Source organism: Pristis pectinata, chromosome 33, assembly GCF_009764475.1.
Source record: "Pristis pectinata isolate sPriPec2 chromosome 33, sPriPec2.1.pri, whole genome shotgun sequence".
Classification (NCBI taxonomy): Eukaryota; Metazoa; Chordata; class Chondrichthyes; order Rhinopristiformes; family Pristidae; genus Pristis; species Pristis pectinata.
In genome coordinates, this window is record NC_067437.1 from 3493872 (window position 1) to 3517747 (window position 23876).

At 52.8% G+C, this 23876-nt stretch overlaps 1 protein-coding gene across 1 annotated transcript in view; it reads right to left on the reverse strand.

Moving 5' to 3' along the window:
• LOC127585496 (proline-rich protein 12-like) overlaps positions 1-23876 on the reverse strand; it is a 77464-nt gene that overhangs the window by 33089 nt on the left and 20499 nt on the right. Inside the window, exons 2-5 of the mRNA XM_052042992.1 lie at positions 9889-10001; positions 8187-8348; positions 2466-5896; positions 818-1337 (exon numbers count right to left, since the gene is read on the reverse strand). Of these exons, the coding sequence (XP_051898952.1) occupies positions 818-1337; positions 2466-5896; positions 8187-8348; positions 9889-10001 (4226 nt within the window). The remainder of the gene's footprint in view (positions 1-817; positions 1338-2465; positions 5897-8186; positions 8349-9888; positions 10002-23876) is intronic.

The following is a 23876-nucleotide window of genomic DNA, read 5'->3' on the forward strand; positions in this document are numbered from 1 at the left end:
TGAGTAGTTCCACCCACACAGCTCGCTGGGCAGAGAATTCCAAAGATTCAACACTCTCGGAAAAGAAACCCCTCCCCACCTGTGTCTTAAATGGCCGACCCCTTACCTGGACCTGTGCCCCTGGTTCTAGAACGCCCGACGAAAGGGGAAACATCCTGTCACCATCCATCCTATCAAGCTCCCTCAGAATCTTGTACATTTGAACAGGATCACCCCTCAGCCTTCTCAACTCTGACAAGTGAGAGCCCAACTTACTCAAGTGTTCCTCATCCTAGGGATTGACCTGGTTGACCAGCAGCCCCATCAAATGTTTCACCACTGAGCTGGAAGGTTGTGGGTTCAAATCCCACCCTAGAAAGCCGAGCATAGAGATCTGGGCCAACACGCAGGGAGTTCTGCACTGGTGAGGTGTTGTACCTCCAGAGGACACTTACACTGGGAGCCCTTTCCACTACCCCAGGTGGATGCAAAAGATCCCGTGGCTTTTATTTTGAAGGGCAGGTGTCCTGGCCAATAGTTATCCCCAGCTCAACATCACCAAGAATTATCCAACCATTGCTGTGAACAGAATGGCTGCCTTGTTCCCTACATTACAACAATGACCATTGGCTGTGAAGTAGGATGTCCTGAAAAGGGTTGCAATGGCGCTATAGAAATGCACACTATTGGGAAGAACGGACATTGGACCAGGAGGTGGCCATTCTGCCCCTCTCAAGCCTGCTCTTCCATTTAAAGTCACGTCCACCTCAGCTCCATTTCCCGCCCAATTCCCAAACCTCTCGGTTTACTTAAGCGTCTAATTTAAGGAAAGGATTACCTGTGTTGTCGGTTTCCTTGCGATCCATTGGGTCGTAGAGTGCCGAGATGGCAGAGGTGATGCTCTTCTGCAGATCCTGGTTCTTGCTGACGGAATCTTCCTCGTCCGACGAAAACGAGGGCAAGGTCTCCAGGTTCTTCTTCAGGTCCTCATCGAACCTCTTGCAGGGGCTGGTGCAGCTCATGAGACTGTCGCTCTCCGAGGCATCGAGAGGGCCCGACAGCATCGACTGTGCCAGGCCGAACGGGGCCTGGGAGGGCTGGTTGATGACCGAAGATGGCCGCCCTTTCTGGGGGCTGGACGTCGTCGCGGGCAACTGCTGCCTCTTGCCCGACTTCAGGAAGTCCAGGAACGATGCCATGAAGCCGGATTTCATCTCCGGCTGTTTCTCCTCCACCTCTTTTATCTTCTTCTTGATCTTCTCTTGGGTTTGACTGTTCTCCAGCACGCTTTCTGTCGGGAGGGTCTCCGGAACCTCAACAGGTAAAAGGTCGCTTGCTTTTGACCCTTGAACTTTGCCCTTGAAGGAGGGTGGGGAAGGTAGAAATACACACACACGTGATCATTGGTCTCCCACCAATATGAGAATCCACGTAAAAAACCAAGGGAACTTACTCCACAAGTACAAGAGGTTCACCCGTCAGGTGAGACATCAAAGGCCGCACCTACTTGCCCCAAAGTGGGCATGAAATGATCCAAGGAAGAACCCCCCCTCTTCCTCCCCAGTGTCCAGCCAATTCTGGTCTCCCCATTACAAGAAGAACGTGGGGGCTTTGGAGAGGTTTACCAGGATGCTGCCTGGTTGGTCAAACTTGGGTTGTTTTCTCTGGAGCAGCAGAGGCTGAGGGGAGACCTGATAGAAGTTTATTAGGTTATGAGAGGTGTAGACAGACAGCTGGTATCTTTTTCCCAGGGTGGAAATGTCTAATACTAGAGGGCATGCATTTTAGGTGAGGGGGGGAAGTTCAAAGGAGATGTGCGGGGCAAGTGATTTTTTTTTACACACAGGGATTGTGGGTGCCTGGAATGTGCTGCCAGGGGTGGTGGTGGAGGCAGATACGATAGGAGTTTACAAGGCTCTTAGATAGGCACATGAGTATGCAGAGAATGGAGGGATATGGACTTATGTAAGCAGAAGGGACTAGTTTATTTAGACTTTTAATTACTAGTTTAATTAGGTTGGCACAACATTGTGGGCCAAACGACCTGCTCCTGTGCCGTACTGTTCTATGTTCTGTGTTCTACAAGATATTTCTAAAGCTAAACATGGCCAGGGCTGGGGAATGAAGAACTAGAGGGCATAGCTTTAAGGTGAGAGGGGAAAGGTTGGGCAACTTCTTCACCCAGAGGCTGGTCCATATATTGAAGGAGCGGCCAGAGGAAATGGGTGAGTCAGGTACAATAACAACAATTTAAAAGACATGTGGGCAGGTATGTGGACAGGAAAGGTTTAGAGGGATATGGGCCAAATGCAGGTAAATGGGACTAGCTTAGATGGGTACTTTGGTCGGCATGGACCAGTTGGGCAGAAGGACCTGTTTCCCTGCTGTATTACTACATGATCCTAAGAGGGTTTGTCCCAACCTCAAATTTTTAAACGCCTTTTCAAGTAAAACCAAAAGCGAACACAGTGAGATTTTTTTATTACCTTGCTGGGCTTCGCTTGCTTCTCCATCTTGAAGCCCTCATTCTCCCCCTCCGCCATTTTCTTGCCTCTGCCCCTGCCGCGCCCTCTCTTTTTGGGGCCGTCTTGGGCCACGCCTTGCGGGGGCTCCAGAGGCCGGATCCGGGGCCGTCCTCGGGGACGGGGTGGCCCCTTCTCCTTGGGCTTTGAGGCCCGCTTGGGCTTCTTCTTGCCGCCATTGAGGTTGCCGGAGCAGAAGTCGATGTCGGAGACGGGGCTGATGCTGGTCCGCGTCCGGCAGCTGGAGATCAGGTCCGGCAGGAGGTCCGGGAGTCGCCGGTTGTTCAGCCTGATGTCAGCCGGCACGTCCTCCTTCTCCTCGTCCTCAAATTCGTATTCCTGAGCGTAGGTCTTCTTTGGGGGCTGCGGGGGCGAGTCCTTCTTCTTCAGGAGATGCAAAGACGAAGTCTTCAGAAACTTCTTGCTCTTCATGCTGCAGAAGCTGGCTGTCGTCAGGGGCGACTTGATGTCAGCACCAGTAGGCCGGTGGCTCTGCTGGGCCAAGGCCGTGGGCTCAGCCTGGATGGCAGGCTCCAGCTCGGGCTTCATGGACACTGAGTCGAGGTCAAGGTGGACGCTCTGCTGGCCGGCGCCCGTCTCCGAGGAGCAGTAGCCGGGGAAACTCTGGTTGGAGTGCATCATGTCGAATCCGGACTTCATGCCGTCCCCCCGGTCCATGGGCTGGCTGTTCTCCTCGCCGGCATGCTTGTTGTACTCCTCGCTGCCGCAGGGTGCCGAGCAGAACATGTCCTCCATCCCCGGGAAGAAGTTCCTCTCCTCGTCCTGCAGCAGGGAGTCCGGGAAGCAGATGGAAGTGAGCGGCACGAAGCGGCCCTTGGCGCTGGGTGGGCTGCCCGAGCTGTACTGGTCCTTCGGCTCCAGCTGCTGGGTGGCAACCTGCTGGGATGGCTCAGGCCTGTCCAGCTGGAGGGGCTCGCTGCTCTCGGACATCAGGTGCTGCTGGGACGGCACCTGCCCTCCCTGGGACAGGTGGCTCTCCAGGTGCAGCTCGGGCTCCAGGAACTCCTGCATCTCCTGTGGCTGCATGCGCTCCTGCTGGGCCAGGCCCTCCGCCTGGATGCGCTCGGGGGGCAGGCGGGGGGACTGGGGCTCGGCCTGGATCTGGTGGGAGTCCAGCAGCGGCGGGTGGGAGTGGACGCCCTGCATCTGCTGGCTCTGCAGGTGGACCTCCAGCATCTGCAGCTGGGGCGAGGGCGCCTCCGAGTGCAGCCGCTGCGACTCCAGCAGGCGCACGTCCATGGCGGGCGGCACCTTGCGCTGCTGCTGGGGTGGCTGGCTCTGGGTGTGGGTCAGCACTGACTGCAGCAGCTGGGAGGGCTGGGCGGACGCCTGGTGGGACAGGGGCAGTTGCATCTCGGGCGAGGCGTCCAGCATCAGCTGGGAGCCCTGCTGCCCCTGCAGGATGGCATGAGGCTCCATCTGGGAGCCATCGGGGACTAGGCGGTGGGCCCGGGAGGAGGGGTCGCCCCCCTTCTGCAGGAAGCCGTGGTTCTGCCCCAGCTCCTTGCCATGGGACGTCTGCAGGTGATCCACCGACTTCTTGATGTCCTGGGCCAGGCTGTCGATGCTGTTGGCCTGGTGGCTGTAGTGGACCACGGTGGTGGCCAGGCCTTCCGAGGAGGAGCGGACGTACTCCTTGGGCCGCTCACCTTTCTTCTTCTCCTTCAGGCCTTGCAGGGACATCTCCAGCACCTGGCTGTCCAGGCTGGAGTTGGTGCGGATCACGCTCTGCAGGTGGTAGCGCTCTTCTGACTTGGACATCTCGTACACCATGCCCTTGGGCGCCCGCTCCTCGCAGCCGGCCAGGCTCTGGGTGGAGACCCGGGGCGGGCTCTGGGAGTCCAGCAGGTGCTGAATGAGGAAGTCCTCGTCCTCCGTCCTCTCCGAGGCCAGCAGGTCCGAGTCGGACTTGGTCTTCCCGTAGGACGGTGTCCGCTCCAGGGCCGGCTGGGGTGACTGGAAGCCCTGGGAGTGCGAGGACTGGATGAAGGAGGGCGAGAGGACCGAGGACAGGTACTTCTGGGGCTGGCCCGGGGAGGCTACGCTCTGGGAGCGCCCAGCGCCCGGCGACTGCAGTGGCCGGATGATCTGGGAGGGGCTGGAGTCCGGCAGGGTCTGCACGTGGCTGGCCGAGGAGTAGACGATGGATGGGCCGTGGGTGGACAGGGCTGGGGAGTGCCCGGTGGCGTAGCTGAGCGAGGGGCTGGCAGTGGGCATGCCCTGCGAGTGGGTGGGGACGTAGCTCTGCCCCGGCGTGGAATGGGGCTCCGACTGGACAGTGTAGCTCTGGATGGAGCCCACTGAGGCCAGGCCCGTCAGCTGACCTGGTGAGTAGCTCTGGGTCTTGCTGGCGGTGGTCGGGTCCTGGGACTGGCTGGAGGCGAAGCCCTGGGACTGGGTGACGGCGGCCAGATTCTGGGCCTGGGCCCCGCTGTAGCTCTGCGACTGGGTCATGGTGAGCAGGCTCTGGGACTGTCCCGGCGAGTAGGCCTGAGGCTGGCTGGAGATGACCGAGCTGGCCTTGGGCGTGGCGGACGAGTAGTGGTGAGACTGGCCCGTGGAGGAGATGCTTTGGCACTTGGGGGTGCTGGTGGAGCGGGGCACCTGCCTGGAGGCCGAGTAACTCTTCGACTTGGAGGAGGAGGAGGTGGAGGAGTAACCCGGCGACTGGATGATGGGCCTGTAGCTCTGAGAGTGCTCGCCGCGGGGCTGCGAGCTCTTCTGACTGCCCTCACTGCTGACCGGCGACTGTTCACCCAGCGGGCTGCAGGATAGGCTGGGGTGCCGGGGCATCTGCTGGAAGCCGTGGCTCCCCCCGCAGCTTAGGTAATGCTGCAGGGAGTGGTGCGAGGCAGGCAGCTGGGCCTGGGCGCTGGAGGGCCGCTGGTAGTGCTTGATCACGCTGTCCTGCCGGGGGATGGCCCTCTCGATGCCCGAGGCCGGGGAGCTGGAGAAGACCGAGGTGTTGTAGAGCTGGGAGGCTTGCTCGGTGGGGCCGAGGGGCGAGGAGAGCAGGTTGAACTGTGACTGGAGGTGGCGGGAGGCCGACTCCTGGGCCGTGCGGTAGGCCGAGCTCTGGGAGGGCAGGCCGGTGCCCAGCACGGCGCTCCCGAGTCGGTCAAAGGTCAGCGAGGAGGGCACGCTGGACTGCGAGGACTTGATGTGCAGGAGGGGGTCATGGGGTGAGAGCAGCCCGTTGGAGCTGGGGCTGAAGGTGGCGTCCTGCAGGGTCAGCGACGACGTCACGGGGAAGCTCCGCCCGCTGAACGAGGCTGGGTGCTGATAGGCTGAGAGGGCAGACGAAGATGGGAATGTCCCGGATCCCGGAATGGCTCCGGAAATGAAGAGCTCGGCTGGTCCTGGCGTGTGCATGGCTGGGAACGGCAAGGAGGGAGAGATTAATTTACCTGGAATCCGGGACCGGTCTATCCACATGACCCTCCTAACCTTGACCTCTCTCTTACCCTATGACCCTATTCCAATAACACTTAGACCATAAGATATAGGACTTAACAGGCACTTGGACAGGTACATGGAGGAAAGGTTTCGAGGGATATGGGCCCAATGGCACTAGCTTAGATGATCTTGGTCAGCATGCACAAGTTAGGCCGAAGGGCCTGTTTCCATGCCGTAGGACTCTACGACTCCCCCTCGTACACCTCGCTGGCTCCCCCTTAAGCAGAGCTTCCACCATTCACCCATGACAGCAAATCCCACGTCGCAGTATAGGGACCCATCTCCCAATTTCTTAATGGCTGCATCCCATCACTTCACAATTAATCCCACCGCCCTTGCCCCGCAGTATTCTCATCTGAGAACTTTCCCCGTTGGTCAGCTGTGGACCAAGAGCTGGGAAGTGGGATTAACACAGGTGGGTTCGACAGGGTTACCATTGACATGGTGAGCTGAAGGGCCCGCCTCTGAGCTACACACAAAGTCCTAAACCTCCCTCACTGCTCTTCCAGTGAAGAACTCCCTGATTCAAATCTTACACCTCGCCCCATCCTCTTCCGAAACCAGTTGGTGCATCGATCATTTGGGCCTCACAATGGACTCTAAAGGGTCAGGCTCACGATCAGAAATTCCAGGTGAGCCACAGGCAGCTGAGGTAACCTTGCCAGCCGAGGTAACCTTGCCAGCCTCTTCTCTCAAACAAGGACATCTGAGCCACTCACCCCTCACCGTCTCGCCCCAGACTAGGGTCACAGGTCAAACAGCAGAGCAGACTGCCCGGGGTACAGACCTCCCTGGTACCGCAGGCTCAGTGAGGTCCAACACTGCCCACAATTCTGGAGAGACAGTCCTTGGGGTAAGAGGTCCAGATGGTCTCTGCTCCTGAGGAAGGGTGGCAGTGGGCAGGGAGGTCCACTAGGTTGCTTCCACCAATGCACGGAGTCAGGGAAGTGGGAGTTACCCCGGGGAGGATCAGTCTGTTCATTGGAGATCAGACACAAGCATTCCTGAGGGGGACGGATGGGGAGATGCCGAGGGGTGTTTCCTCAGGCTGGGAGTCATGAACCAGGAGGCAGAGTCTCAGGGTCATGAATCTCTCACCTTGAATATATTCCTTGTCCCAACCTCCACAGCTCTCTCTGGGGTGGAGAAATCCAAGGAGAACATCCATCAGAGAGAAGAAATGACTCATCTCTGGATGAAATGGACCCCTTATTCTGATCCTACATCTACTTGTTCTTAATCCCACCAGGTGGGAAAACATGGTCCCAGCATCCACCCTCTCAGTCCCCTGCAGAATACTGTACGTTTCAATAAGATCAGCTTTAGGCTCAACCTTTCTATGCACATCAACCCCTTCACCTCAGGATTCAACCCAGTGGCTCCAACACAAGTACATCCTTCCCTAAAGGGAAAAAGACAGCGCACATTCAATCTGCCCCTCATGATTTTATACACCTCTACAAGATCACTCCTCATTCTCCTGTGCTCCCATGAATAAAGTCCTAGCCTGCCCAATCTCTCTCTATAAATCAGTCCCTCGGGTCCCAGCAACATCCTCGTAAATCTCCCCTGCACTCTTTCCAGCTTAGCGGCATCATTCCTACAGCAGGGTGACCAAAACTGAACACTAAATGTGGCCTCACTGCCCTGACTGATGAAGGCCAGCGAGCCAAAAGCCGTTTTCACAACCCCGTCTACCTGTGACACCACTTTCAAGGAACCATGTACCTGTACTCCTAGGTCGCTCTGTTCTACAACACTCCCCAGGGCCCTGCCATTCATTGCAAAAGTCCTACCCTGAATTATCTTTCCAAAAGGCAACACCTTGCACTCATCCAAATTGAACATTCTTCCTTCCAAAGTGCATAATCTCACAGTTTCCCACAATATACACCATCTGCCGATCTCGTGCCCACTCATTTAACCCATCCATATCCCTTTGAAGGTCCTCTTGTGTCCTCCTTACAACCTGCTAACCTGTCGATCTCTGGATCATCGGTGAATTTGACCACAGCACGTCCTAGTCATTAACACAGAGCCCCAACCCCAGTTACTGACTGACTGCCATTCCGAATATGACCCGAGTATCGGATTGTGTGTAATCCGAGCCTGCCACACTTGGCGTGGGGAAGCCTGGCACATTGGGGGGCACAAACAGCTGGAAAACCACATCTGGCAAGTGAAGCTCACAGCGAGAGCCAGACCTACCTGTCTGCCAGGACGGCGTCCTGAACTGTGAGAGGAGGGAGGATGCGGAGGGGCCGGGCTGGGGTGCCCGGGATTCCAGGGCCGAGATGAGGTTCATGACGGAAGCGTCCGGGGTGGTGCTGCCGGCGTGGTGAAGGCCTGTCTCGAAGAGACCCGAGAGGCCTAGGACAGAAGAATCGGCACAAACTCAGGGCCCACATCCCAGTTCCCATCCAAGGGCACAGACATACATCTCGAAAGCTCGAGATCCCCCAAAAATGCTTTACGACCAATGGCGCACCTCTGGGGTGCAGTCAGCTCTTGCCGCGCAAGAGGCAACCTGCACACAGCAAGATCCCACAAACACCAACAAGGCAATAGCCACGCAAACTGTATCCCGTGACATTGGTTGAGAGGTAAATATTGGCCAGGTCACTGGGGAGTGGGTCCCACCCCCCTACCCCTCCCCCCCTCAGCCTCAGTCACTGGGGAGTGGGTCCCACCCCTCCCCACCAGCCCCAGGTCACTGGGTGCACCCTCTCGATATGGCCTGGGAGAGTCAGCTAGGCCCCTGGAGTTGGACTCGAACCAACTGCCCTCGGAGGTGGGAGGGCAGCCAGTTGAGTGTGAACTCCCTCCACCTCACACAGCCGTGAGACAGCACTGGCGTCAGGCTCCGGAGCAGCTTCCAACAATCTGCAGAGGAACTCAGCGGTCGAGCGGCATCTGTGGGCGGGAAGGAATTGCCGACGCTTCGGGTCGAAATCCTGCATCAGTCCCGAAACTTCGACAATTCCTTCCCCCCCCACCCCCCACCGACGCTGTCTGACCCACTGAGTTCCTCCAGCAGATGGTTTGTTGCTCCAGATTCCAGCATCTGCTGTCTCCTGTGTCTCTGTTGTGTAGCAGCTTGTTAAGGGGAGGGGCGGCAGGAAGGGCGAAGGAAGGGGGAGGGAAGAGGCGGAACACTGACACCCAGTGCAGAAACAGCACCGCCTCAAACTGCTCCCGCTATGGCAGAGAGCTGGGAACATGGCCGCACCAGAGGTGACAGCACGCTGCTACACCGTGGGACAGTTGGTAGAGCCACTGCCTCACAGCTCCTGAGACCCGGGTTCAATCCTGACCTCCGGCGCTGCCTGTGTGGAGTTTGCACGTTCTCCCTGTGACCGTGTGGGTTTCCCCCGGGTGCTCTAGTTTCCTCCCACATCCCAAAGACGTGCAGGTCAGTGGGTAAATTGGCTGCTGTAAATTGCCCCTGGTGTGTAGGTGAGGGGTGGAATCTGCAAGGGGAGTGGTTGGGAACGTGGGGATAAGAAAGTGGGGTTAGTTTCTAAAGAGGGGGCTGACGGTCAGTGCGGAGTGAGTGTGTATCACCTATGTCTATGACTGGTGCAGTGTGCAGGTCAGAGAGTGTCCAAAGCGTTCAGTGCAAACTTGTGGAGTACATTGGACGATGAAACTAGAACTTTGTGGTACTTCCACCTCTGACTGTATCGCATCAAAATATCTCACAATCCCAGAAGGCGCGAGGCAGAACCAAACCCAGTCGTGGAAGGAATCCTCCCCCCACTGCACTGCAATTAGTGGTCAGCATTCAAATGGAAAGTTTCAGTGGAAATGACCGACTGCAAAGCGACAGACCAGGGTGGGACCAGAATACATCCTTCATTCCGTCCCGCTGGTGCTCCCGCAGGGTCGATCCCATGATACCAGCACCTACCTGCTGGGTGGTGATTGGTGGCATAGCCTTGGAGAGGATGGGGCGTCGCATAGGCCTGTCTATGCAGGATGTCCGTGTCTGGGTGTGAACTGCGGGACCCTCCGTACACCAGACTGTGGAGGAACGGAGACAAATTGTCAGTGGCTGCTGAGGGCGGCTAAAAAGTCCTGTCGAGGGAAATGTGCCTCTTGGGGGAGTCCTCTGCCCCCTCGATGTGCAACTCTGTCCCATTCCAGCCCCCTCGATGTGCAACTCTGTCCCATTCCAGCCCCCTCGATGTGCAACTCTGTCCCATTCCAGCCCCCTCGGTGTCCAACTCTGTCCCATTCCCCTCCCCACCCTATCCCATTTCTCCACTCCGTCTCGTACCTCCCAATTCCTTCACTCCATTCCATTTGTCCAACCATTCCCTCCTCCCTCAATGTTTTCCCATTCTCCCCAACCCCCACCCTCTGCCCTTACCCCAATCCTTCCCTTCCCCCTAACTGCCCCACTCTGCCCCTTTTCCCCTGAACCTCGCTATCCCGCTCTCTATCCTGTCCCCCACACCCCACCCCTGACTCCCAGTCCATGTCCATCCCACTCCGAACATCCCCACTCTGTCCAATCATCACATTTCCACCACTGCAATGCTCTTGCTCCCCCTCCATCCCTCCCATTCCCATCACTGCATCCCATCCCACCAATGCCTCCTTGGCTGGAGTTCCCCACTCTATCAAGTCATATGATCTCCAATTTACATCTGCCCCACTCGATACAGTGCCATTGGTTGCCTGGCACGTCTCTCTTTGCTCAACCCCGCCTTCCTGCACTGGTTGGAAAATAAAAAAGCCTCTGCAACGTGATTGGATGATTCCTGACTCACAATCATACAGTTCCTTTCTTTTTCTCCGTTTCAATTTCTTTACAACCGAAAAGAAAATGTTGAAAGATAACAAACAACAGAGTTACTTTAAAAGTTCTTGCTTCCTCCCCCCAAGTTTTGTGCTCTGGAGATACGCCAGTAACTCCTGGAGAGACCAGCATGGGAGCGTCAATGTGTGGCAGATTAGCGAGTGAGTGCTTGGTGATCAGCACGGACTGGGTGGGCCGAAGGGCCTGTGTCCCTGTTTCCGTGCTGTACGACTCTCTGACAACCCAAACCTTGTTTCACCCCCACTGTAGGAAGAGCGCTGGTGAGGAAACTGTAAGAACATGTCAGAGCAAAATCCGGCCAGGTCTCCAGACTTGCTCCACCACTCAACAAGATTGTGGCTGAGCTGATCTTGACCTCAGCTTTACCTTCCTGCCCCACCCATGACCTCTGCTACAAACCTGCCCCTTTCAGTGATTATGTTCAATGACTCCCACACCTCTCTGAGGTAGAGAATTCTAATGATTCGCAGAGAAGAAATTCCTCCCCATCTCTTAAATGTGCAACCCTTTATTTTAAGACTATACCCCTTCTAGGGAATACATTCTCTCAGCATCTACCCTATCAACCCCTCCCACAATCTTTCAATAAGATCACTTCTTATTTTTCTTATCTCCAATGACTGTAGGCCCGTCCTGATCAATCCTTCTTCATAATCACCCTTCAGCCTGATGCATACACAACCATCCTCAAACGAGGAGAGCACAACTATTGAAAGTGTCCTGACTGGTTGCATCACAGCCTGGTACAGCAATTCCAATGCACAGGAACGCAAGAGGCTGCAGAGAGGAGTGGGCACAGCCCTCCCCACCACTGCCTGCATCTACAGGGTCAAACCGAGTTTCACTTAGAACGCAACTTACTCCCATCGGAAGTGTCTACAAAGGGCCACTACCTCAAGAAGGCAGCATCTATTATCAAGGATCCCCACCATCCGGGCCATGCCCTCTTCTCGCTGCTACCATCGGGCAGGAGGTACAGAAGCCTGAAGTCCCACACCACCAGGTTCAGGAACAGCTACCTTCCTACAACCATCAGGTTCACTGAACTGACCTGCACAACCCTAACCCCACCTCAGCAATGGAACACTACGGACCACCTCTTGCACTGCCATGGACTTGTCTCTGTGTCTTCTTTTGTGCACTAAGGTCTTGTTTTTCCTCTCTCTTCACTGTCTTGTATAATTTATGTATAATTCATATTCTGTGTGTATCTATCCTGAGCCCAACACATTGATGCAATCACAAAGAAGGCACACCAGTGGCTCTACTTCATTAGGAGTTTGAGAAGATTTGGTCCATCACCAAAGACACTTGCAAGTTTCTATAATTGTACAGTGGAGAGCATTCTGACAGGTTGCATCACCGCCTGGTATGGAGGTTCCAATGCACAGGATCGCAAAAGGCTGCAGAGGGTTGTAGACTCAGCCAGCTCCATCACGGACACAACCCTCCACACTATTGAGGACATCTTCAAGAGACGGTGCCTCAAGAAGGCAGTATTCATCACTAAGGACCCTCACCATCCGGGACATGCCCTCTTCACGTTACTACCATCATGGTGGAGGTACAGGAGCCTGAAGACCCACACTCAACGATTCAGGAACGGCTTCTTCCCTCCACCATCAGATTTCTGAACGGTCCATGAACACGACCTCATTATCCCTTTTGTTGTGCACTATTTATTTTGTAATTTACAGTAACTTTATGAATTTACACAGTACCGCTGCCGCAAAACAACAAATTTCACTTCATACATAAGTCAGTAATAATAAACCTGATTCTGAATCTACGTGCCTGGGATGCTGCTGCAAGCAAGTTTTTCACTGTACCTGTGCCTCACTATACCCGTGCCTCTCTGTACCTCACTGTACCCGTGCACACGACAATAAACTCGACTTGACGTGACTTGTTGGCAACATTCCGGATGTAGCCTCTCCTGCACCGAGTTGTACTGAGACTTCCCCACCTTACCACTTGCCTTTCTAATTATGAGTCCTGACTGCACGTTAACCCGTGCTTTACGAACAAGATCCCTCTGTACAACACATCCAGTGGTTCCATTACATTGAAGCAACGTTCCGCTTTTCCCTTCTGTAGTGTGAAAGGTCATGGCTGTCACACAACAGTGACAACACTAACCCCTCTGGTCAAATGACAGCATTGCTCATTGGGTCGGAAGCGACACCACTGTCAGTCAAGGTTTGGCTCCAGCCCACCCATCAAGTATATACCTGAACAACTGGCTCGTTTAAGCACCTTTGTCCTTGCTGGCACCAAGCCATTGGACCTTCTGAATTACCTGGGCTGGACCACCCCCAGCCCTCCAGCATTATGAAAGTGCTTCATGTTCCTGGCTCGCTCTCTCTCGACTGCCCCAGGAATCGTGGAACAACGCTGAAGAGACCATTGGTAAGAGTGTGCAGTCCCTCAAGGGTTAGGAGCATCCTAGTAGATTCCAGGGAGCATTAGAGCCGATGCTTGTACAGAGTCAGGGGGTCAGGCACTGCATTGTTTATTCCTTGATCATTTGTAACCAGTTTGTTTTGTGTGTGTCTGTGTCTGTGTGTCTGTGTCTGTGTGTCTGTGTCTGTGTGTCTGTGTCTGTGTGTCTGTGTCTGTGTGTCTGTGTCTGTGTGTCTGTGTCTGTGTGTCTGTGTCTGTGTCTGTGCGCGCGCGCATCTCACCCCCACTGCGATTTCCCTCATGTTTGCAATCTCCTGCGTGTGTGCGCCAGTGTGCATCCGTTCCCATTCATTCTGTCCCCGTGTTTGTCTTTGTGAATTAAATCATTTTTAAAATTCCAAAGACTGTGTCTGGAGAACCTTATCTCACAACACCTTCCTCCCACCAACAACTCACGTTAAGATACTTTCAGAGTGATTTTCAGTCCCACGTCACTGTGTGATGATGACACAAAGCAGATGTTACCCAATGGACCGTGTTACTGGACTGAGTGAAATGAAGAAACTAGGAGTAGGCCACTCGGCCCCTCGGGTTGGGAGCTGTACATGATGTTGGTAAGGCCACATTCAGAGTACTGTGTGCAGCTCTGGTCGCCCTGCTATGGGAAGGATGTCATTAAACTGGAGAGGATGCAGTAAAGTATGTTATCAGGACTGGAGGGCTTCAGTTCTAAGGAGAGACTGGACAGGCTGCGGCTGTTTTCCCTGGAGTGTAGGAGGCTGAGGGGTGACCTTATGGAGGTGTATAAAATCATGAGGGGCACAGATAAGGTGAATGGACACACTTTTTCCCCAGGGTAAGGGAATCTAAAACTAGAGGGTCTAAGGTGAGAGGGGAGAGATTTAAAGGGAACCTGAGGGGCAACTTTTCCCACAACAGAGGGTGAACGAGCTGCCAGAGGAGGTGGTAGAGGTGGGTACAATTACGTTACTGAAACAGTACAGATGTGGCGTCACCGAGTGCTCGGTCCCATCCCTGGCCCAGCGGACGAAGGCTGCGCCCACTTTAGTGCCAGGATGAGCAGGGCAGAAGTCCCATTCGCTGGACCCACCCTAGGCAGGATCAGAGGCCAAGTTCAAGGTGGGGGTGGTTCCAGTTAAGTTTCAGTGTTGGTGTACACAGGCAAATGTCAGCTGAGAGTGAGCTAGGCTTCTCCCGCTGGTAGGTATTTTGTGAGCGCGTGGGAGGCTTACTCTAAAGTGCACAGCAAGATCCCAATAAACCACCAGAAAACCTTCGGGAAGACAATATCCAGAAATCCCTAAGGACACGTTGCTGAGATTTCTCCAGGCACCTTTATATGTATTCTAATTATTTTTGAGGCAAGCTCTAGTAAGTGAAACTAAACTTGAATTTATTTTCCCCACTGAACATTCTGTACAATTATCTCTTTGGGCTTCCTGGGCTACCAAGCTCCTTGCCTGGTCCACACTGAGCGAGCTCCCTACAGCTCAAGGTGGGTTGTTGACCTGTGGTCCTTGGACAAGGAAAGCAGACTGTCCCGTGAGCCTACAGGGGCGTGCGTGTTGGGTGGGGCGACACTTGAAGGTGGCCAAGGCCATCTGGGGAAGAGATTGGTGATTAACATCTGGAACACACAGCCAGAGGTGGTGGGATCAGATACAATCACTACGGTTAAGAGGTACTTAGACACAGGCAGGCAAGGCACAGAGGGATACGGCCCTAATGCAGGCAAATGGGATTAGTGTCGGTGGGAAAAATAGTTGGCATGGGTGTGGTGGGCCGAAGGGCCTGTGGGATGGTGAGGGTCCTTGATGGATGCCGCCTTCTTGAGGCACCGCCTCTTGAAGATGTCCTCGATGATGGAGCTGGCTGAGTCTACAACCCTCTGCAGCCTCTTGTGATCCTGCACATTAGAGCCTCCATACCAGGCGGTGATGCAACCAGTCAGAAAGCTCTCCACTGTACATCTGTAGAAATTTGCAAGAGTTTTTGGTGACATACCAAATCTCAAACTCCTAACAAAGTAGAGGTCTGGGGTGCCTTCTTCGTGATTGCATCGATGTGTTTGGGCATAGGATGGATCCTCAATCACTGCTTCACCTGGAGAGGCTGATTGGGTGCTTGGATGGTGGGAAGGGAAGAGGTGTACAGACAGGTGTTGCAGCTCCTGATGTTGAATGGGAAGGTGCCGTAAGTAACTGTTCTATGTGGGTGCCCACTCTGAGGTGATCTTATAGAGGTGTGTAAAATCATGAGGGGCATAGACAGGGTGAATACACACAGTCTTTTTCCCAGGGTTGGGGAATCAAGAACCAGAGGGCACAGGTTTAAGGTGAGAGGGGAGAGGTTTAATAGGAACTTAAGGGGCAACTTTTGTTTTACACAGAGGGTGATATGTATGTGGAACGAGCTGCCAGAGGAAGTGGTTGAGGCAGGTACAATAACCACCTTTAGAAGACAATTGGAAAGGTTTAGAAGGTTATGGGCCAAACACCGGCGAATGGGACTAGCTTGGGTGCGGCATTTTGGTTGGCATGAACCAGTTGGGCCAAAGGGCCTGTTTCCGTATTGTATGACTCTGTGCTATATGGCTCTATAATCTAGCAGAGCAAGGTTGGAAGGTGGGGAGGGGTTGGAAGAGGGGAGCGTTGGAGTACTACCTCACCCAAGAGGCAACACCGACAGGGAGCCGCTCGCTAAGCCCTGACCCATCCTGCGTTCTCCTCAGAGTCAGGCTCCTGTTATCCCAACTGAGCTGGCAGCTGGAATTCTGGATCTGCTGTTCTGGTCTTGGCTCGGTCACGTGTCAGCGCCTCCCTCCCACCCCCTTTGTCCTCTGCTGGCCTCCCCCCCCCCCCCCCCCCCCCCCCCCCCCCCCCCCCCCAACCTCGAACCCTCCCCATGAGCTCCCCTCACCCCCCCTCCGCCTGCCATACTCTGCACTTTCCTCACACAGCTCAACTCGTCCAACTGGGCTATATTTAGCCTCCTGCCGAGATGTAATCCCATGGGAATTTTTATTGGCTTATCACATACATAAGCCGGCCTGGCTGGTGGGAGCTTTTCCCAGGAGCTCCCTGTCCCTATTCCACAGTGGAAGGACTCACAAGGAGCAGACTCCAACTGGTTCAGGGCTGGATCTGCCTCAAGAGCGAGTCCGCCAACCATCACTACACGCCACACACACGCACGCACACACGTGGCATTCTCATAGCCAGGACATTCCCAAAGCCTGGAATCATCAGGTAAGTGGCAGGCCAGTGGGATTCTTCTGCTGGATGCCACCATGGACTTGATGGGCCGAACGGCCTATTCCAGGGTCACAATGTACGAGACGTATTAGAAGCAGAAGGCCATTCAGCCCCACAAACCTCCCTGTCATTCACCGTAATCCACCTTCCCAGTGGATTCCCACACCCATCGATCCCACTGTTGCGCAGAGACCCAAGCAACGCACTCCTTGATCAAGCATCCACGCCCTTCCAGGGTCAAGAACCCCAGAGACTCACGACCTACTAAGTCGTGAGATCTCTCTCACCTCTGGAATACCCACGGCAGTGGTAACATCACCCTGTACCTCGCTGGCTGTGTGCAGATTCAGGACATCCTGGAAGAGAGGTGCAAGGTGCTACAGAAATGCCAGGGTCGTCTTATTACAACCAGCAGCCACCCGAAACAGGAGGACTGGTGAGGTCGATAAAACATTGGGCTGGACCCCGGAAGAACAAGCCTCCCCTTTCCCATCTTTCCTTCTGCTTTTTGTTTTAATTACAGACAAGGGAACACCATCTTGTCCAACCATAACTGCTCTCAAGATGGTGGCTGTGAGATGCTTCAATGAACCACTGCACCTCGTGTGGTGGCAGACTCCAAACATTGTGCCGTTGGGGATAGGGTTCCAGGATTTAGACCCAGCAACGATGAAGGAACCGCGATGTACTTCCAAGTCGGGACGGCGTGTGACTTGGAGGGGATCCTGCAGGTGGTGGTGCTCCCCTCTGCCTTCAAACGTGGCAGGAAAAGGACGGTGCAAAACAGAATCCACACCGGACTACTGCCCATCAAACAACAACAGGAGACATCGGGCATATCGTCCCACTCTTTGACAGTTCTGATTAAAAACTTGCATTTCTATAGCACCTTTCACAGCTACAACACGTTGCCTGTTACAGCCAATGAAATATTTTGAAAAGCAGTCACTGCTGTAATGCAAGGAGATGAAGGACCCCATTTGCCCAGCTATAGCAAGGATATCATTAAGCTGGAAAGGGGGCAGGAAAGATTCACCAGGATGTTACCGGGACTGGAGGGCTTGAGTTATAAGGAGAGGCCGGACAGGCTGGACTTTTTTTACCACTGGAGTGTAGGCTGAGGGGTGACCTTAAGGAGGTTTGTAAATCATTAGGGGCATTGACAAGGAGGGATGGTCACGGTCTTCTTCCCAGGGTAGGGGAGTCTAAACTAGAAGCACAGGTTTAAGGTGAGAGGGGAAGATTTAAAAGAGACCTGAGGGGCAACTTTTTCACACGGAGGGTGGCGGGTGTGTGGAACGAGCTGCCAGAGGAAGTGGCCTGAGGCAGGTACAATTACAATGTTCATAAGACATTTGGACAGGTACATGGATAGAAAAGGTTTTAGAGGGATGTGGGCCAAACGCGGGCAAATGGGACTAGCTTAGACAGACACCTTAGTCAGCATGGACGAGTTATAGAGCAATACAGCACGGATACAGGCCCTTCGGCCCAACCAGTCCATGCCAACCATCGTGCCCAGCCAATGCTGTGTTGGGCCAAAGGGCCTGTTTCCCTGCTGTATGACTCTATGACAAGCTCCCACAAACAGCCACGTGGTCAACGGCCATGTTATCTGTTTCGCCTCTCCTAGTTGGATGACGGATGTTGGGCCAAGCCAAGGAGGACACCTCTGCTCCTCCTCTAACAGAAACAGGCCCATCGGCCCGAGTCCATGCTGACCATCAGACACCGCTTACACTGATCCTACAGTTATCCCATTTTATTCTCCCCACATCCCCATTAACCACCCCTCCTCCCAGATTCGACCCCTCACCCACACACTAGGAGCAACTTGCAACGACCAATTAACCCACCAACCTGCACGTCTCTGGGATGTGGGAAGAAACTGGAGCACCCGGGGGAAACCCATGCGGTCACAGGGAGAACATACAAACTCCACGCGGGTCGGGATTGAACCTGGGTCTCTGGAACTGTGAGGTAGTCGAACTACCTGCTGCACCACCATGTTGTCCAATCCTATGGTTCACATCTGGAGGAGATACACCTCTCCTTCTCAAGTCAAGTTAATTGTCATGTGCAAAGTACAACCAGGTACAGATACAACAAAAAACCTGCTTGCAGCAGCATCACAGGCACCCAGGTACAGACAACACACAGAACATAAATTGTACACAGGATCCCTGATCACCACCTGAACCCACTGAGAACCTCGAGAAATATTTACCAGACTGCCACTCTCTTCAATATTGGGGTCAGAGCTTCACCATGGATCAATGTCCAACACTGGCATTGGGCATTTATATTGAGATGTGTAGCTAGCTCCAGAACAGGGTAAAATATTTACCTATTTAAAATCTACCATTGAAAACTGCTGTGTCCAGATCTACAACAAACTCCCTTTGTAAACGTCACGCTGCTGTCAAAGCCTTCCCATCAGTGGTGGTACTGTGGTCCCTCAGTTTAACATCTGCCTCCTCCTCACCCCATGCCATGGAGAAACCCTGCCACCCCTATCCTTTGCCAACTTCTCCCGCTTTTCCGCTTCAGCGCAAAGTATCAGATAAAACTAAGAATCATCTGAAGAGAAAGACTTCACGTGGACGACCCCAGTGAACCAGCAGAGGCTAAAAGCTACAACTGACGACATCTTTGCAGACAAACTTGGGGCAAATCACCACATCCCAGAAGCCAGTCTCACACACTGTGCCCCCAGTGTGAGGAGCCTGTCCCATTCACCAGCTGAAGTCTGCAGAACCAGTTCTGCTGCCTGTAGGAATAACCCCACCCACTGATATCCCTGGACATGGTGGTCTTGAACTCTGCCCCTACTGCGCAACAGTTTACGTCTCAAGCTAATCATTACCTCACACATCAAAAGCTCGGGTTGATCAGACTGCCATTGGAGGCTGTTTACGGCACTCAGTCCCCCACACTGAGCTTCCAGCAACCAGCTGTGAGGAGGGAGGGAGGAGGTGGTGAGGGAGGGATCCCACTATCTCTAACTCCATGGGAAGCTGCTGAGATAATCCAACTATCTGCCCACCACAGGCACATTGCTAGAGCTTGAAATTTTCCCATTTTAACCATTAAATACGACGTGGTTACACACAGCCAAAATACGACCCGCAGGAGAAAGGTTTTCTTCTCCAAGAGACTCCACGCCAACAGCAGATCTTAACCCGCAGTATCTTCCTTCTCTGCTCACTTTGCTTTAAGGGTGCTGTCTGTGACCTTCATCACAGACCACGGAGTGCCACCCGTTTACAGTACAGCGGCAGAAGGCGGCGTTGGGGTAAAAGTGCAGGAGTGGACGGTTTTGCGAACACATGGTGGAAGTTCTGATTTTGTCAAAGAAATCATTGGTGTCTCTGATTATCGTTAGTAACAGTCTCCACTTAGTTGTAATTTACAGAGATTAAAAATTGATTCATCTCATTGGGTGAAGCTTTTCAACAACTGATAAAATCTGATTTTACCAAATATTAATTTTTTTTAAAAAATCAAGAAAACACACTGAATTTGGCCAAAAAATAACAAATTATCATCTCCAAATGCCCTCGTCTCCGTATCTCTCTGATTCCCTCCTGCCTCACATCCACCACTCACTCCTCCAGCCTCTTCCTACTCCCTCCCCTTCTACCGTCTCTCGCTTCCACCTCTGCTACACATACCCCCTTCCCTCATTGCCTGTTCCCACATCGTTGTGTCTCACCGTGGGTTATATTTAGCCAGATGACAGTATAATCCAGCAGTTTAATTTGTTACACACAGCCAGCCTCTTGCAGGATTCCGACTAACAGAGGATTGCTTCCCTCCAGCAACTCTCTCCAATGTCCAGTAACAACCTCCCAATGATCCTCCTACCCCTCACCTACACACCAGGGGCAATTTACAGTGGCCAATCAACTGCACATACTTGGGATGTGGGAGGAAACTGGAGCACCCTGGGGAAACCCCCACGGTAACAGGGAGAATGTGCAAACTCCATAGACAGTGCCTGAAGTCAGGATTGAACCTGGGTCACTGGACCTGTGAGGTGGCAGCTTTCCCCGCTGCACATTTCCTATGTCTGTTCAGCTGCCCTCAGTGCTTGTCTGTCTGGGCACCTTTGTATCCATATTCAATCTGCCTCTGCATTGATCTCATGGGGGACAGACTTTTGGAAACGATCAGACAGAAAACATGTCCTTTGGTCCAATTCCAAGCTGGACAGTGCTCGATATCTCCCTCCATCCAGAGATCTTTGATGTCAAACTCGTTCTAGATCATGCCCACTTAGGATTCAGCTCAGTCTCAACAACCTCCACAGTCAATAAGCCAGTGGATCTTCACCAGCCAGACAGGTACATGAAACTCCAAAACAGATGAAAATATTTATCACTTCCAAAAATCTTCCATTGTAAATTGCTGTGGCCAGATTTATAATCAACTCCTTATGTAAACGTCACGCTGTAATCAACGCTTCCAACCAGTGGTGGCACTGTTGCGTCAGTTTAACATCTCCTCCTTGGCCCTGGCTACTGAGAATCTGTGCAGCTCTAACACATTGCAAACTGCTCCAACTTTCCGTTCAAATAGATGTAACCAAAGTTATTAGATAAACTGAGAATTATCTTTATAAACAAACCCATGAGGTCCCAGCAGACATCCTCATCATCAAAGACCACAAAACACACCCAGATTATCTGGCCACTATCAGAATCTGTTTGCGGGAACTTGCTGTGTAAAAATTGGCTGCTGCGTTTCCTAAGATACAACTTTTAAATGTTAGTCACTGGCGATAAAACACTCTGGGACTCTCCAGGCCCTGGGCACTATATAAGTGCAGGTCTTTCTTACAAGAATGTTTGTGAAACTCTTGGATGTTGATTTGTAGATTTATATTCTTAAACCACTCTGACCACCAGTCTAATGTGCTTATAAATAATCTGCTTTGGTCTGCTTAGACCACATCCCCTGAAAAAAATTAAACTTTAAAAGAGCGTTATTCCAACGTTCTGACAATGTGTTTCCTGTGTGATGTTATTAATTATCACCTGTGCATTATAAACTCCCTCTGCCACTGACAGACTTTCAATCAATACAAAACAAGCTCTAAATGCAAACTCTCACCCTGCACTCACATAGCGCCCTTTAACTGCAAAACATTCCACGCATCTCGACAGGACCACACGAGGCTAAGAGATCTAGAGCAGTTTTTGTTTCAGTCCTAGTCAGCCCCCTCCCTCAACCTTTTATCTGGTACAGTGATGACTAAATTGGTGTTACTTCCTGCACTCAGACAGAACTCAAGAGTTTCACCACTTGTCCTGCCAATCTGCACCCTGCTCTCACCTTTGCATGGTCCATCTTTGACTCTTCCCTCCCTGTTCTGGACCTGCACCTCATCTCAGGGGATAAACAAGCCACAAACACCTTTACAGACTCCCCAGAGCTGTCCTCACAATACTTCCTCCAACCCTACCTTCTGTAATGACTCAATTCCATTCTCGGAGTTCCTCTGTCTCTGTTGTATTTGCTCTGACGACGAGATTTTCCACAGAGCTACTGTCAAATGCCTTTCTTCTTCCTGAACTGTGGCTTCCACCAGTAGACAGAGTCCTTGACTGCACCTCACCTATTTCCAACACCTCTGCTCTCACTCCCTCTCCTTCGGACACAGCAAGGATAGAGTTCCCCCAGTCCTCACCTTCCCCCACACCAGCCTCCACATTCCACGCCATCCGTCGCAATGTCCACCGCCTTCAAAAAGATTCCACTGACATAAATTCCCCTCCCCTCCTCTTTCACCATTCGAAGGGACAGTTCTATTTGTGAACCCCTTGGCCTGCTTTCTCACTCGCCACCGATCATCCCCTTTCTTAGATAGAACCCTAGAGTCATATAACACGGAAACAGGCCCTTCGGCCCAACTGGTCCATGCCAACCAAGATACCCGACCCAAGCTAGTCCCATTTGCCAGCGTTTGGCCCATAACCTTCTAAACCTTTCCAATCCATGTACCTGTCCAATTGTCTTCTAAAAGTGGTTATTGTACCTGCCTCAACCACTTCCTCTGGCAGCTCGTTCCACATACATATCACCCTCTGTGTAAAACAAAAGTTGCCCCTCAGGTTCCTATTAAATCTCTCCCCTCTCACCTTAAACCTGTGCCCTCTGGTTCTTGATTCCCCAACCGTGGGAAAAAGACTGAGTGTATTCACCCTGTCTATGCCCCTCATGATTTTACACACCTCTATAAGATCACCTCAGAGTCGGCACCTACATAGAACAGTTACTTATGGCACCTTCCCATTCAACATCAGGAGCTGCAACACCTGTCTGTACACCTCTTCCCTTCCCACCATCCAAGCACCCAATCAGCCTCTCTAGGTGAAGCAGCGATTAAGGATCCATCCTGGGCCCAAACACATCGATGCAATCACAAAGAAGGCACGCCAGCAGCTCTACTTCATTAGAAGTTTGAGATTTGGTGTGTCACCAAAGACTCTTGCAAATTTCCATAGATGTACGGTGGAGAGCATTCTGACTGGTTGCATCACCGCCTGGTATGGAGGCTGCAATGCACAGGATTGCAAAAGGCTGCAGAGGGTTGTAGACTCAGCCAGCTCCATCATGGACACAACCCTCCACACCGAGGACATCTTCAAGGAATGGTGCCTCAAGAAGGCGGCATCTGTCAAGGATCCTCACCATCCGGGACATGCCCTCTACTCGTTACTACCATTAGGGAGGTGGTACAGGAGCCTGAAGACCCACACTCAACGATTCAGGAACAGCTTTTCCCCTCTGCCATCAGATTTCTGAACAGTCCAAGAACCCATGAACACTACCTCATTATTCCTTTGTTTTTGCACTATTTACTTATTTTTGTAATTTATAGTAATTTTATGTCTTTGCACTGTACTGCTGCCGCAAATAACATAAGTCAGTGATAATACATCTGATTCCAGTCTAGTGGACTGCAGTGTTCACAGAGCAGTCTCCTCTACACTGGAGAAATCAAACAGAGGTTGGGGCAACCACGTTATGGAACGTCTGCACTCAGTCGGCAGGGGTGACCCAAAGCTTCCTGGTGTCTGTCACTTTAACTCTCCATCCCTCTGTCTGTGGTGTCCTGCACTGTTACAACAAGGCTCAATGCAAGCTTGAGGAACAACACCTGATCTTGTAGCCTTCCGAACTCCATACTGAATTCTACAACTTCACTGTCTCTGTCTGTGTCAGAACCAACTATTTCTGCTGTAAGTCACCCACCTGTGGTCTTGGCTCAGTTTTTTCTCCCCCCTCTGTTCATTCAGCCTGAGTTGCTGGGCACATCTCACTCCCCTGCACTTTGCAACTTCTACATTCCTTTGTTTGTTTTCTCCTCTTCCAAGTGCCCTCGTCTCA